Source organism: Phodopus roborovskii, unplaced genomic scaffold (genome assembly GCF_943737965.1).
Source record: "Phodopus roborovskii unplaced genomic scaffold, PHOROB, whole genome shotgun sequence".
NCBI lineage: Eukaryota > Metazoa > Chordata > Mammalia > Rodentia > Cricetidae > Phodopus > Phodopus roborovskii.
The window spans coordinates 304,313-318,080 of NW_026125902.1; the positions used below are offsets into that span (position 1 = coordinate 304,313).

At 37.8% G+C, this 13,768-nt stretch overlaps 1 protein-coding gene and 1 pseudogene across 3 annotated transcripts in view; both read left to right on the forward strand.

The window, feature by feature from the left end:
* Positions 1-13,768, forward strand: part of Phka1 (phosphorylase kinase regulatory subunit alpha 1) — a 141,177-nt gene that overhangs the window by 64,842 nt on the left and 62,567 nt on the right. For all 3 annotated transcript variants that reach the window (XM_051178933.1, XM_051178934.1, XM_051178935.1), the window contains exons 15-17: positions 1,923-2,032; positions 3,606-3,750; positions 12,801-12,879. In XM_051178933.1, the coding sequence (XP_051034890.1) occupies positions 1,923-2,032; positions 3,606-3,750; positions 12,801-12,879 (334 nt within the window). The remainder of the gene's footprint in view (positions 1-1,922; positions 2,033-3,605; positions 3,751-12,800; positions 12,880-13,768) is intronic.
* On the forward strand, positions 7,899-11,203 carry LOC127217939 (matrin-3-like; annotated as a pseudogene).

The following is a 13,768-nucleotide window of genomic DNA, read 5'->3' on the forward strand; positions in this document are numbered from 1 at the left end:
ATTAAAGACCTGCCCGTTACTGCCACTATATGTGTGCTACCATTGCAACCTTAGACATATCATGCCATGCTGGTCATTGTTTTCATTCACAAGCATTATACATGAATAGGTTTGCTGGTTGCTTGCAGGCTTGCATATTGCCTTCTAGTTCTATACTATGAAAGCTAAACTTTAGGGATGAGACTTTCAGGTCCATCTTGTGTCCTAAGTACATGGTGTCTTCTGCAGTAGAGAGTTATCTTCAACTCTGGGAGGCAGCATCAATAGCTTATGTTTAAGGAGTGTGACCAGCAATTCAAAAGGGAGCTATTCCTGCACGGTACATAAAAGTTACATGTATTATATATTGTTTTAGATAGATCAATAATATTCTTTATGACTTTCCAAGGCAACCTAACTTATTTTACTCTCCTTCTTCTGTGTTTATCACTTTCCCTCTCACTATAATCACTAAGATCACTTACACCCTGCTATTCTCTTCTCTATTACTCTCTGCCCCATGCAGTAGTCCCTTTTTACTTTCATTGTCACTGTAGTCACTCCAGGTTATATACTCATATCTAAGGAGCTGGAGCTAGAAACCATAGTTGAGGAGAACTGTGACATTTTTCTTTCTGAGTCTGAATTTCCTCAATCAATATAGTTCCAAAGACTGATGTATTTTAATAAAAGAAAATGTGGAAGAAAAAGAATGTTAAATTTTTGATATATTATACCACAATTAAAAGCAGAGCAGACTATAGAAATGAATATAACCAAATAGGTAAAAGACTTATTTGCTAAAAATGGCAAATGTTAATGAAAGAAATTAATGAAAATTGAAATTATTTTATTGTCTGAGAAAACAGATGGAACTGGACATTGTAATATTAAATGAAACAAGACAGACTTTGATAAATATTGTATTTTTTCTCAATTTTATAAAATACTGGATTTTAAAAAAAAAGATACTAGCAAAGGCCAGCATGATGTGCTAAGCAGGTAAAAGCACTTGCCACAAAAACCTGATGACACATACGCCATATGCAATAACAGTTAAGATTTTACTAATAAGAATTCATAAATAAACCTAGTTTTGATGGTAATGCCAGAGCAGTTCTTTATTCACTGGAACTTGGAATTGAGTATTCTCTGGTCTGTTCCCTTATAAGTTGAAGCAACCCTGAAAATGTAGCACGTTTAAGGGTTGGGGGAATGACTCAATTGGTGAAACTTGCAATCATGAGGACCTGAGTTTGATCCCCTGAATAAACATAAGAATGTCAGGAATGGTATACATACATGTAATACCAGCAGTGGGGAGGCAGAGACAGGAGGATCCTGGGGCTCACTAGCCAGGAAATCTAGCCTAATTGGTGGAGTGTTAATGAGAGACTGGAACTCAGAAGGAGATGAACGATATTCCTGAGGATGAAACCTGAGGGGTTCCACTGACCTTCATGTGTACTCATACATGTGTGCATGAAAAGGCAGCATATTTGGTAAAGGTAAATTGAGTACTCATGCAAATATATTGTAGCCAAAAACATGTAGTAAGGGCTCTTCTCTTGGTAATGACAAGAAAGGATATTCAATGTATTTGGGAGGAAAATATTTTTAAAACAATATGTATTTTCTCCTTTGGTGTTAGGAAAACTTCATGTCTGTGAATGAACAATTCCCTTATTGTATCTTAAACTGTATTTAATATAGTTTTATATTTATAGTCATATATATACATATGGTATACTTAACATAGGTGTGGGTTGCAAGATAGATTCTAATTTTAGAAAGATAAACTGTAAAGGGAAAGCACGTTAAAATGAAGGAAATGTAGATGTATGTGTATATGTATATACATACATTGTGTGTATCTATATAAACAAATATTGCCTTAATTTGTACACTAAGAATATTCTGACCATTTCTCAATTCTGTGCTAGGATGCAACAGTAGAATGAAACTCAGTGGACGACCCTACAGGCTCATGGGTGTGCTTGGAACATCAAAACTCTATGACATTCGCAAAACAATCTTTACTTTCACTCCACAGGTGAGTGGGATAAGCTGCAACATGCATTGAGATGAGTGGAAATAAGAGGGAAAGAGACTGCAGAAATAAAGCATTTGCTGGAATTGGGTTAGTCACAGTCTCCCAGGGCCTTGCATATATTAAATGGCTCAGTAACTGTTGAATTGAACTGAATTGAACTTGCTGCATAGCGCTTTGCCAAGTGACTGTCACTACCAAGAGTAGTCCTGGGTGTTAAACTGTGACTGGAAATTTCCAAATATTCAGGTACTTAGAGGATTTTCCCCATTTTCAGAAGTTAAACTAAGACTGTATTTGTCTTTTATGAGTGAAACACACTCTATTTTATTTAACTGCTAAACTGTTTCCTATTGTGAAGGAACTTTTTTATTTGCATAGAAATCTTCAATGTCCTCTTTTTTTTTTTTTCCTTCTCCAAAACAGGGGTTCTCTGTATTGTTTTGGAGCCTGTCCTGTAACTTGCTCTGTAGACCAGGCTGGTCTCAAACTCACAGAAATCCGCCTGCCTCTGCCTCTTGAGTACTGGGACATGCACCACCACCATCCTCTTTTTAAAGAAAAGTATAAGGATGATTAGGCTGTAACTATACATATTGGTGGCCTGGCACTTGTTAGCTACATAATAATAGGTCTAAGATCAATTAGATATGTGTGTGGTAGTAGAAATTATTTTCTGGGAAGGAAGTTAGGCATAGTGTCACATGTTTGTAATCCCACTATTTAGGAGGACAGGCCAGTGCATTTAGAACCAACCTGGGCAACATGGTTAACAAGGTCAGTGTATGAGCTATATAGGAATATTCTGTTTCAACAAAGGGCTGAAGCTGGAGCTTAATGGTAAAGTATTTGCTAAACATGCACAAGGCCCAAGGTTTAATCTCTAGTAGCACATACTTTCTGGAAGAAAAAAATCAATTCTGTTATATCTAATACAGTGTATCTAAGATAGACATAGACAAAAGATGAACTGATCCTAGCCTCTATTTCTAACTTTTCAATTTACTAAACAGATGTGTATACTAGTCTACAAACTGTCTCTGAGTCTTATTCTTTATATTAACAGAAAAATGGCAAGGTGAGAATAGTGGTGCATGCCTGTAATCCCAGAACTCAGGAATTACAGAGCAGGGGCATTATGAATTCACAGTGAGAAATTAGGAAGAAAAGGAGGAGGGAGAGGGGGAGCTGCCTGTACTAGGTGGTTATAGGATTTAATGAACCTATATACTTGAAAAGATTTGTAGGCAGTAACACATTTTAAAAATATAAGAAACTAGCTGGGCGGTGGTGGCGCATGCTTTTAATCCCAACACTCAGGAAGCAGAGGTAGATACCAGGACAGTTAAAGCTACACAAAGGAGCTGTCTCGATAAATCCAAAAAAAAAGGGTAAAAATATCAGAAACTATTGTGCATACCACTGACCACCACATACTTTGGGAATTATTAGACATTAAATTTGAGAGTACTGTTTCCTTTGTGACATATATGCTTTATGAATAAATGAACATTGAAAAATTATATGATATTTGTAAAAGCAAATTTTTCTGAATGTTTGTTTTTCCTTTATCCAGTTTATAGACCAGCAACAGTTCTACCTGGCGCTGGACAACAAGATGATAGTAGAAATGCTTAGAACAGATCTCTCCTACCTCTGCAGCCGTTGGAGGATGACGGGCCAGCCCACCATCACTTTCCCCATATCACACACCATGCTTGGTAAGGGAATGAGTGAAATAAGTCATATGTGTAGTCCTTCAGCATCCCACTGCAGAGAAGTACTCACCAGCTTATCTTTTGTGACAGACAATTTTCTAAGTTCTGGACACAAAGGGTGATAGGCCAGCAAGGTTTCTGTTCTGTTTAAGTTTATGTTTTAGGAGGTGGAGACAGATGATAAATATAAAACAAATGAATGCATAAGAATAGTTCACATGGTTTGAAAGCCATAATGTAAAATTGGAGCAGAGACTAGCTTTAGTTAATTGACTTCTGAGTAAGTTTTCCAAAAATTTTATTCAACAGTTCTTTTTAAAGAGAGTACTGTTTTACTCCAGTGGATCAAGATTTATAAGGAAATTCCCAAGCTTCTCCTTCCAAAGCCTGTTTTACTGAATAAGTAAGATCTAGGAGCATTAAAGTACAAAGATTTTTGATTTTGTATTGGGGGCAGGGAAAGATGTTTCCTTACAAGGAAAGGCTTTATTGTTCTGAGTTCCTGCTGCTTTGTTTCTGTGTCTCTGCTTTTCTTCCAATGGTCTGTGTGTACTGCCAAAGTTCATAGAATTCCTTTTCATGAAAAAGAACCCTTTGTCATGAATCATTCAAAAATCCAGACATACTGGTAGGAATTTTGGCCACATTTGAAAAGGACTACAAAATAGCAGGACCTGAGAAAGTAGGGTAATTTTTGTTCTTTTTGTCTTTTTTTCCTTACTTGGGACAATAACAAGCTCCCATTTAATAACTAATGTATTCTGACAATTGTCTTGAGATAGTGTACAGTTTAATTTAAAAGGCAAAGTAATATAATAACAGGCAAACTCAAGATACTACATTACAAGGTACTAAAACACTGAAAGCTATCAGGGTGCCAAAAAAGAAATTTCAGCTGATTAGGAACTTAGGCTTTTGAATTTCCTGTTTTGGTTTTTGTTTTTAACAAGATTTGTAAAATACATATGAGTGCACACATGCTCAGAGGTCAAAAGATGCTGTGAGACCCCCTGGAGCTAGAGGCACAGGTTTTTGTGAAACACTTGATGTGGGTGCTGGGACCAGAACCTGCGTCCTCCAAAGAGCAACAAGTGACCTTAAGGACTGAGTCATCTCTCCTGCCCATGGAATTGTGAATATTTACATAGGAAGAGGAAAGAAAAATGAGTTCTTAACTGAGGTAGGGGATGCCATGAATGAGTCCTGGACAGAGGGATGAGCCTGTATGTGAGACTGGGAAAGAGACAACCTGAACAGATTAGAGTACTATGAGAAACAAAACTGGCAATGTAAGGTAGGATCAGATTAGGAAAACTTCTCTGAAAATAATCAGAGACATTTCAAACAAGTTATATGAGAAGTTTAAGCTTTCAAAAGATTTTTTTTAGTAAGGAGTAGCATGAAATGAGTTGTATTTAGGGGATATTAGTTGGTGACAGTACACTTAGTAGTACTGTCATTGGAGTAAACTGACATCAAGGAAATTAATGCACATGTGAGATGAGAAGATAATACCCTGCATTGGTTATATTAAAAATAGGAAAAGATGATACAAATGCCATTTTGTTTTGTTCTATTCAATTTTCCTTTTTTCCTTTTTCTTTTTGCTCTTTAATTCTTTTAAGACTAGTTTCACACTAAGGCCTACCTGCCTTGAATCTCACCAAGTTAGTTTAACCTATAGCAGTTTTCCTGCTTCAGCCTCCCAAATGCTGAGATTTCAGGCATTAACCACACTGTGTGTAGCTATTTTATATTGTGCATTTATTTTATTTTGATTGTTTTATTCATTTATTTAGTGTATGTGGACATGTGCATATATGTAATGACTCTTATGTGGAGATCAGAAGGCAATTTGCAGAAATTAGTCTTCTCCATCATGTGTGTTCCAGGGATCAAACTCAGGTCATCTGGCTTAGAAGCAAGTGTTTTCACCCACTGAGCAATCTCACTTACCCTGTTTGATTTCTAAGACTGGATCTTATGTATGTAGGTGGGGTTTTTCATCTAGATTGCTGATCAGCTCTGTCCCACCAGCCATTCCCACACAGAGACTCATTATTAATTATAAATGCTCAGCCAATAGCTCAGTTTTTATTAGCTAACTCTTACATTTTAAATTAACCTGTTTCTTTTTTTATTTATTTTTTATTTTACATGTCGATCCCAGTTCCCCCTCCTTCCCTTTCTCCCTCCCTCCCTCTTACCCTCTCTGCCCCCTCACATGCACCCTGACCACCCTCCCCTCCCATCCTCCCACCCCAATTCCACATGTAGGGCAATGCCATCCAGGTGGGGTCATGTAAATCTGTCAAGTCATTTGAAGTAGGGACTAGGACTTCTCTCCTGTCTCTAGGTTAAGGCAGTTATCCCTCCATGAGGGATGTGTCCACAAGGTCCTTTTGTGCACCAGGGATACATCCTGGTTCCACTGTCTGAGGTCCCTTAGACTTCTCAGTCCTTCTAGCTGAGACCCATATTCAGGGGTCTGAGTCAGTCCCATGCTGGATTCCCAGCTATCAGTCTGGGGCCCGTTAGCTCATCCTTGTTAGGCCCTGCCACATGGCTCAGTATCTTTCTCAGTATGGCAGGTTAATCTTCTGCATCTCCTTGCAACTCCCAAGACTCTGCTCTCCCTCTTCCCAGCATTCTCTATGCCTCAAAAATCTTGTCTAGCTATTGGCCAATCAGCTTTTTATTAACAATGAGTACAACACATCTTCACAGTATACAGAAGGATTATTCCACAACATATGTAACTTAAACTGTCTTTAAACTTGATATATAGCTAAGGCTAACTTTGGACTCCTGATCTTCCTGCCTCTGCCTCCCAAGTACTGAGATTACAGATGTGCACCAATTTGTCTGGCTTTTATTATTTTTGTTATTTTGTTTGGTGTTTTGGAAGCAAAGTCTTCTGTATATCCTAGGCTATTGTGGAACTCATTATGTAGACCAGCCTGACCTTGAGCTCATGACTGTCCTACCTCTGTCTCCTGAGTGCTATTAGAAAGGGCAAATTAGGAAAAGCAAAACATAAGACTATCATCAGCTTCACATAAAAACCAGATAATTATTACCCTTGTAGATTTTATGTACACACACACTCACACACACACACACACACACACAACACACACACACACGGGGGAGGGAGGAAAGGAGGGAGAGAAAGACTGATAGAGATCAAGACGTATTATTATGAGTGATACCATCTGTACTGGCTGGTTTTATGTGTCAACTTGACACAAGTTAGAGTCAGCAGAGAGGAGGGAGCCTCAGTTGAGGAAATGCCTACATTAGATCCAGCTTTAAGGCATTTTCTCAATTAGTGATTGATGGAGGAGGGCCCAGCCCATGGTAGGTGGAGTTATCCCTAGGCTACTGGTCCTGCATTCTATAATAAAGTGAACAAGCTAGTAAGTAATAGTGAACAGGCCATAGTGAACAAGCTAGTAGGCAGCTCCCTTCCATGGCCTCTGTATCAGCTCTGCCTCCAGGATCCTGCCCTGTTTGAATTCCTTTCCTGACTTCCGTCAGTGATGAGCAGCAATGTTGAAGTGTAAGCCAAATAAACCCCTACTTCCCCAACTTGCTTTTTTGGTTATTTTGTTGTCTCTGTGATAGAAACCCTTACTAAGATGCCATCTGTGAGATGCTTATCATAATGCTAATCTGCTAATCCCAATGATTCAAGGAGAAAGACCACCAACCCAAATCATTATGGCCAAGTTAATTAAAGCAAGCAATCAAATAAAGCAAGTTGTTTTATTCATGTACACAGGCTGCCTCCCCCTAATGTGAAGTCCATGCCTTGGACATGGACAAGATAAGAGTTTCATAGGTCAGGGGTTAGGGGTTTCCTAATGGGGAATTTGGCATGCAAATAGGCAGGGTTACAGTAGCAACATTACAAAGCATTCATAACAGCATAGTTATCACAACCTTTTGAAACAAAGCCAAGGTTGCAAAATGGTCATAAAAAGTTTTTGAGTCTTTCCCCTCTCCCTTCCCCTAAGAGTTGTCTGCTGGTTCTCATCTTGAAGAAGATTCTACAGTTCTTAGTGATCCTTTTTCTTGGCGTTACCATTTTTGAAGCAAATTTAAACCTAGCTTTCTAGTTTGAGCTTTCTTTTTCGCCGTTTTTTAAAAAAAAATTTTTTGATCTGTAAAATAGACAAGAGATAGTTCTACAATGTCCAAGTCATTCCAGCAGTAATCTCTCAATAGGGACTCGCAGGGTTATGGGTGTGAACTGTTTGTAGCAGGAATAGGCCTTCTTGCTGCTGCTACCCAGTTTTTAAGAATGCATCTCTTGGAAGGATGAACTGTATGCTTTGCTAGTTTAATGAATCTTGGAATGAGTTCTCCATTGAATCAACAAGGAGCTCATAGCATACTGTCTTCTGCTAATACATCTTCCCATAATTTGCAGTCTATATTTAACATTGGAAGTAGAGGTCCACTCCCTTTGTCTTCTCAACACCGTGGAGATGCAGACCAGGCCAGTAATATTTTGGCCAGCTTTGGTCTTTCTGTTAGAGACTTAGATGAACTGAGTCACTATCCAGAGGACAAGATTACTCCTGAGAACTTGCCCCAAATCCTTCTACAGCTTAAAAGGAGGAGAACTAAAGAAGGCCCTACATTGAGTTATGGTAGAGATTGCATATCTGCTACATGGGAGCCACCTAAGGATGACTGGGAAGAAAAAAGGCACTTTAGAAGACATAGCTTTGATGACTATGGTCCTAGTCTCAACCCAGTGCTTGATTATGACCATGGAAGTAGTTCTCAAGAATCTGGTTATTATGACAGAATGGATTATGAAGATGACAGATTAAGAGATGGAGAACGGTGTAGGGATGATTCATTTTTTTGGTGAGACCTCACATAACTATCATAAATTTGACAGTGAGTATGAGAGAATGGGACACAGCCCTGGCCCCTTACAAGAGAGATCTCTCTTTGAGAGAAAGAGGGGCACTCCTCCATGTAACAATATTGAGGACTTCCATGGACTCTTACCAAAGGGTTATCCCCATCTGTGCTCTATATGTGATTTGCCAGTTCATTCTAATAAGGAGTGGAGTCAACATATCAATGGAGCAAGTCACAGTCATCGATGCCAGCTTCTTCTTGAAATCTACCCAGAATGGAATTCTGACAATGATACAGGACACACAATGGGTTCATGCTGCAGCAATCTACAGACCCAGCACCAGGAATTCTGGGACCTCCACCTCCTTCATTTCATTTTGGAGGACCAGCAGTTGGGCCAAGAGGAAATCTGGGTTCTGGTAATGGGAACCTACAAGGACCAAGACACAGGCAAAAAGGCAGAGTGGAAACCAGCCGAGTTGTTCACATTATGGATTTTCAGTGAGGAAAAAACTGGAGATACCAACTATTACAACTGGTAGAACCATTTGGAGTCATTTCAAGTCATCTGATTTTAAATAAAATTCATGAAGCATTTATTGAAATGGCAACCACAAAAGATGCTCAGGCTGCAGTGGATTATTATACAACCATACCAGCATTAGTATTTGGCAAGCTGGTGAGAGTTCATTTATCCCAGAAGTATAAGCAAATAAAGAAACCTGAAGGAAAACCAGATCAGAAGTTTGATCAAAAGCAAGAACTTGGATGTGTGATACATCTCAGCAATTTACCACATTCTGGCTATTCTGACAGTGCCATCCTCAAGCTTGCTGAGCCTTATGGGAAAATAAAGAATTAACATATTGATGAGAATGAAACGTAGGACTTTTATTGAGATGGAAACCAGAGAAGATGCAATAGCAATGGTTGACCATTGTCTGAAGAAGACACTTTGGTTTCAGGGAAGATGTGTTAAAGTTGACTTGTCTGAAAAATATAAAAAATTAGTGCTGAGGATTCCTAACAGAGGCATTGACTTACTGAAAAAAGATCCTATTCTCCAGGTGGAAAAGAATCACCAAGTGATAAGAAATCGAAGTCTGATGGTTCACAAAAGACTGAGAGACCAGCTGAGGGTAAAGAACAAGAAGAGAAGTCCGGTGAAGATGGTGAAAAAGCTACTAAGAATGATCAGGCAGAACAGGAACCCAGTATGCTTCTTGAGTTTGAAAATGAGCTGCTTGTGGTTGAGGAAAAATCAGCAGCTCTCCTAGAAAGTGGTAGTTCAGTGGGTGATGAGAATGATCTAGCTAATTTAGGGGATGTATCATCTGATGGGGAAAAGGAGCCTTCAGATAAAGCTGTGAAAAAAAGATGCAAGTGCTTCAGCAGCATCCAAGAAAAAACTTAAAAAGGTGGACAAGATGGAGGAACTTACTTGATCAAGAAAATCAAGCTGCATTGGAAAATGGGATTAAAAATGAGGAAAAATACAGAACCAGGTGCTGAATCTTCTGAGAATACTGATGATTCAAACAAAGACACAAGTGAAAATGCAGACGGCCAAAATGATGAAAGCAAGGAGGACTATACAATTCTAGATGAGTATAGAATTGGACCATATCATTTTTTTTTTACTCCAAAATTTAAGTTGAAGGACAAGTTACTGGGGAAAAGGATTTCTATTTTGTTTCCACAGAAAATGAAAAGATGTGGATTCCTTCCAGACTAATGTGATTTGATCACGCCAGACCACCTGAAACAGAATACAAGGTGATCCTTCATTCAAAACAGCTGGACAAAGCAGCCTTACAGACTACAGCCAGGATTTCTGAATCTTCTTCGAATCCCCCATGACAGCGCCCCTTACCAGCAAGAAGTAGTTTGGAAAGAACAACGCCCAAATTCCCAAATATTGTGTATAAATGTTTGTTTTCATTTAATTGGACTTTATTATATAAAATAAAATAAATTAATTAAAAAAAGAATTGGACCATATCAGTCTAATGTTCCTGTTGGTATAGACTATGTGATACCTAAAAGGGGTTTTACTGTAAGCTGTGTCCATTCTTTTATACAAATTAAGAAGTTGCAAAGAATACTCATTGTAGCAGCCTTCCTCATTATCAGAAATTAAAGAAATTTCTGAATAAATTGGCAGAAGAATGGAGACAAGAGAAGGAAACTTAAGCTATACAAGAAGCTTAATTATTTAAAGGAAAAGAATGGTTCTTTGACTTTAATGTTAACCTTTTTAAAATACAATACTGATCGTTAGAAAACTATTGTACTCTTTTGCTTTAGTGGAAAAATAATAGATGTCTGTTCATGTGTTTAAGTGTTATAGCAGAAAGTGCACATACAGTTAAGTTAAGGAAAAAGTTTTTGTTTCATCAGAATGGCAACAGACAAATGTACTTCCTAGAGATTGACTGTTGTAAGCTATGGAAAACAACTTACACCACTAAGAGAAAGATAACAGAACCATTCAGAAAAGTGAAATTCATAATTTTAAGGCTTCAAAGAAATGTCAGCTTTTGATTCCATTCAATAAAGAACAAAACCAATTGTATTTTTTTATTACTTTTCATCTAAAACATTCCACATTTTAATCTGAGCCTTGCAAACTTTTCATTTGACTTTGGAAGCTGTTTTGGTTGCATTTCATTTTTAGAGAACTTCATTCTTGTGAGATTGGTCATTTGAATCCAGGTGCAGTTTTCTTTTAATGTCATGCTGTTTAAGTGATAAGAAATATTAAGTGATATTGGCTTAATATTTGTAATTTTTTCCCTGAGTTCCTGCTAGGTTTCCTATTCTAGTAGTCAAATGTTTCAGTGAAATGTAAAAATATCCTTGTTCTCTTTGACCAGTATTAATTTCTTGAAAACACATTGCTTGTTGTCCCGTGCTACCATCTCGCCAGCAAGAATGACGCGGCACACTCAGGATCCTTCTGCAGTAAAGCTTTAATGCATCTTGAGAGGGAGAGCATAAGCTTACAGAGCGGAGATGCCAAACATCCAAAACCCAACCCTTATATAGGTTTACAACCTTTGCCTCGGACGTGTCACCTCCTGATTGGCTGCAGCCCATCAGCCCATATGACGCCACGGGAGAGGCAGAACCCAAGGGATGGAAAGTTACCCAGCGCCTGCGCACTAGCTTGTTTACCATTCGGTGCCTGCCGGATGCAGGCGCCATCTTGTAATGGAGAATGCAGGGACGGCTCCCTACAGCTTGTCACTTGAATCCTGTAGTTGTCATACATCTCTGGTATAAGGAACATTTGAGTTTTGAAGTGTGTGAACCATCTCTATATTTTCAGGATGTGATTTTACATTTCTGCATTTTAAAAACAGTTTGGCCATAATTCTAGATGCAAGCTTCTAATTCATGTACCTGCACATGTGACCTATGTGAGCAGAACTTAGCATGTATAATCTGTGTTTACTTGTAACTCTCTGGTTATACACTGATTATATCTGTGGATTCAAGTTACTGAAATGAATACCAATAAAAAAAAAACCTAGGCCATGTTGATTGCTTGGTTAAACATGTTTGAAATGTTAACCAAAACAAAAAATTTTTTGAAGCCAGACAGTGGTGAAATACACCTTTAATCCTAGCACTTGAGGGGCAAAGGCAGGCAGATGTCTTGAGTTTGAGGTTCCATGAAAATCTGTCTTGAAAAACTGAAACCAAAAAAGAAAAGAAAAGAAAAGAAAAACTGAAACCAAAACAAAAACCAACTTTTTGAAACAAAGACATCGTTGCTGTTTCCTGGAATAGGCAGTATAGAACCATTTGTAAGAAACAGAGATTTATTCATAAGTAGGAATATATCTAGTTTATTTTTACTGCAAGATAGCTTTTAGGCCTAAGATGGAGGTAGGTTGATTTATCAATAGTCTGTGTCATAGGCATTTGATAAATAGTTGATGTTGTTAACAGTGCTGGTTACTTGTGAGGAAATAATGCTCTGAAGAACTTAATCTTTACCATTTGCTCATTCTACAGTGATGTTGATCCTCACATTAATCATTGAAGCACAAGATGTTCAATAAGGGTGTCTCATCACACAATGTTGGTTTGAAATAATTGAAAAATTTCTTCCTACTTCTAAGTTTAAACAACAGATATTGCTTTTAAAATCTTTCCATTTTAAGATGAAGATGGAACCAGCTTGAATTCAAGCATCCTGGCAGCACTCCGAAAAATGCAGGATGGCTATTTTGGTGGGGCAAGGTAAGTGACCTGTACCCTGAGCAGGGGAGATGTAGCACAATAAACTGTCAATAATTCTTGAGCATGCCTATCATATGAGAAAGATTGAGATAGATACTGAGACAGCACACACGGTTATAAGAGTTTACTGTCTTCTTCAAGATACCATCTCAGGAGGCACATTAGTGACCACTTCCATCCATTTGTGCATGGAGGAACTATTACTGTGTTGTAAAATAGCATTTTGTCTGTCTGTATACACACATATAAACCAATGCTCACTTTAACTTGGGATTCTTATATATAGAAAATATTTTGTAATTTATTATTAATATATATTCTTTGGGTTCTTATTTTATTCAATACATCATGACCCACTTCTGTTACTAATTGCTTTCATTTTTCAAATTATCCAAGGTTTGGCCATTGGTAGCCCCTTTGAACATGCTTCTTTAGAAAATTGATACTACTAAATTCATTCGGAGTTTTGTAATTGGCTTATTAAGTAGAGAATTATATGATTCAACTTAATTTATTACAGTGTATAAAAATTTCAATTATTGTCTATGTCCAAAATGCTCTTTTGATGCTATTTTTTAAATGTTTTAAGATTTCTTTTTATTTTATTCTATGTATTTGAGAGTTTTGCCTGCATGTATGTCAGTGCACTGTGTGTGTATGCCTGATTCTCACAGAGACTGACAGAGTACCAGATTACCTAGACTTGGAGTTACAGACAGTTGAGAGCTACCATTTGGGTGCTGGGAATTGATCCTAGGTCCTTTGGAACAGCATCCAGTACTCTAAGCCACTTAGCAGTTTCTCTAGCCCCAATAGTATTTTTTAATAATTTGATAAATTTATATGTTTTATTTTCATTTTCTGTTTACCTTTCTAATAGCTAATGTAG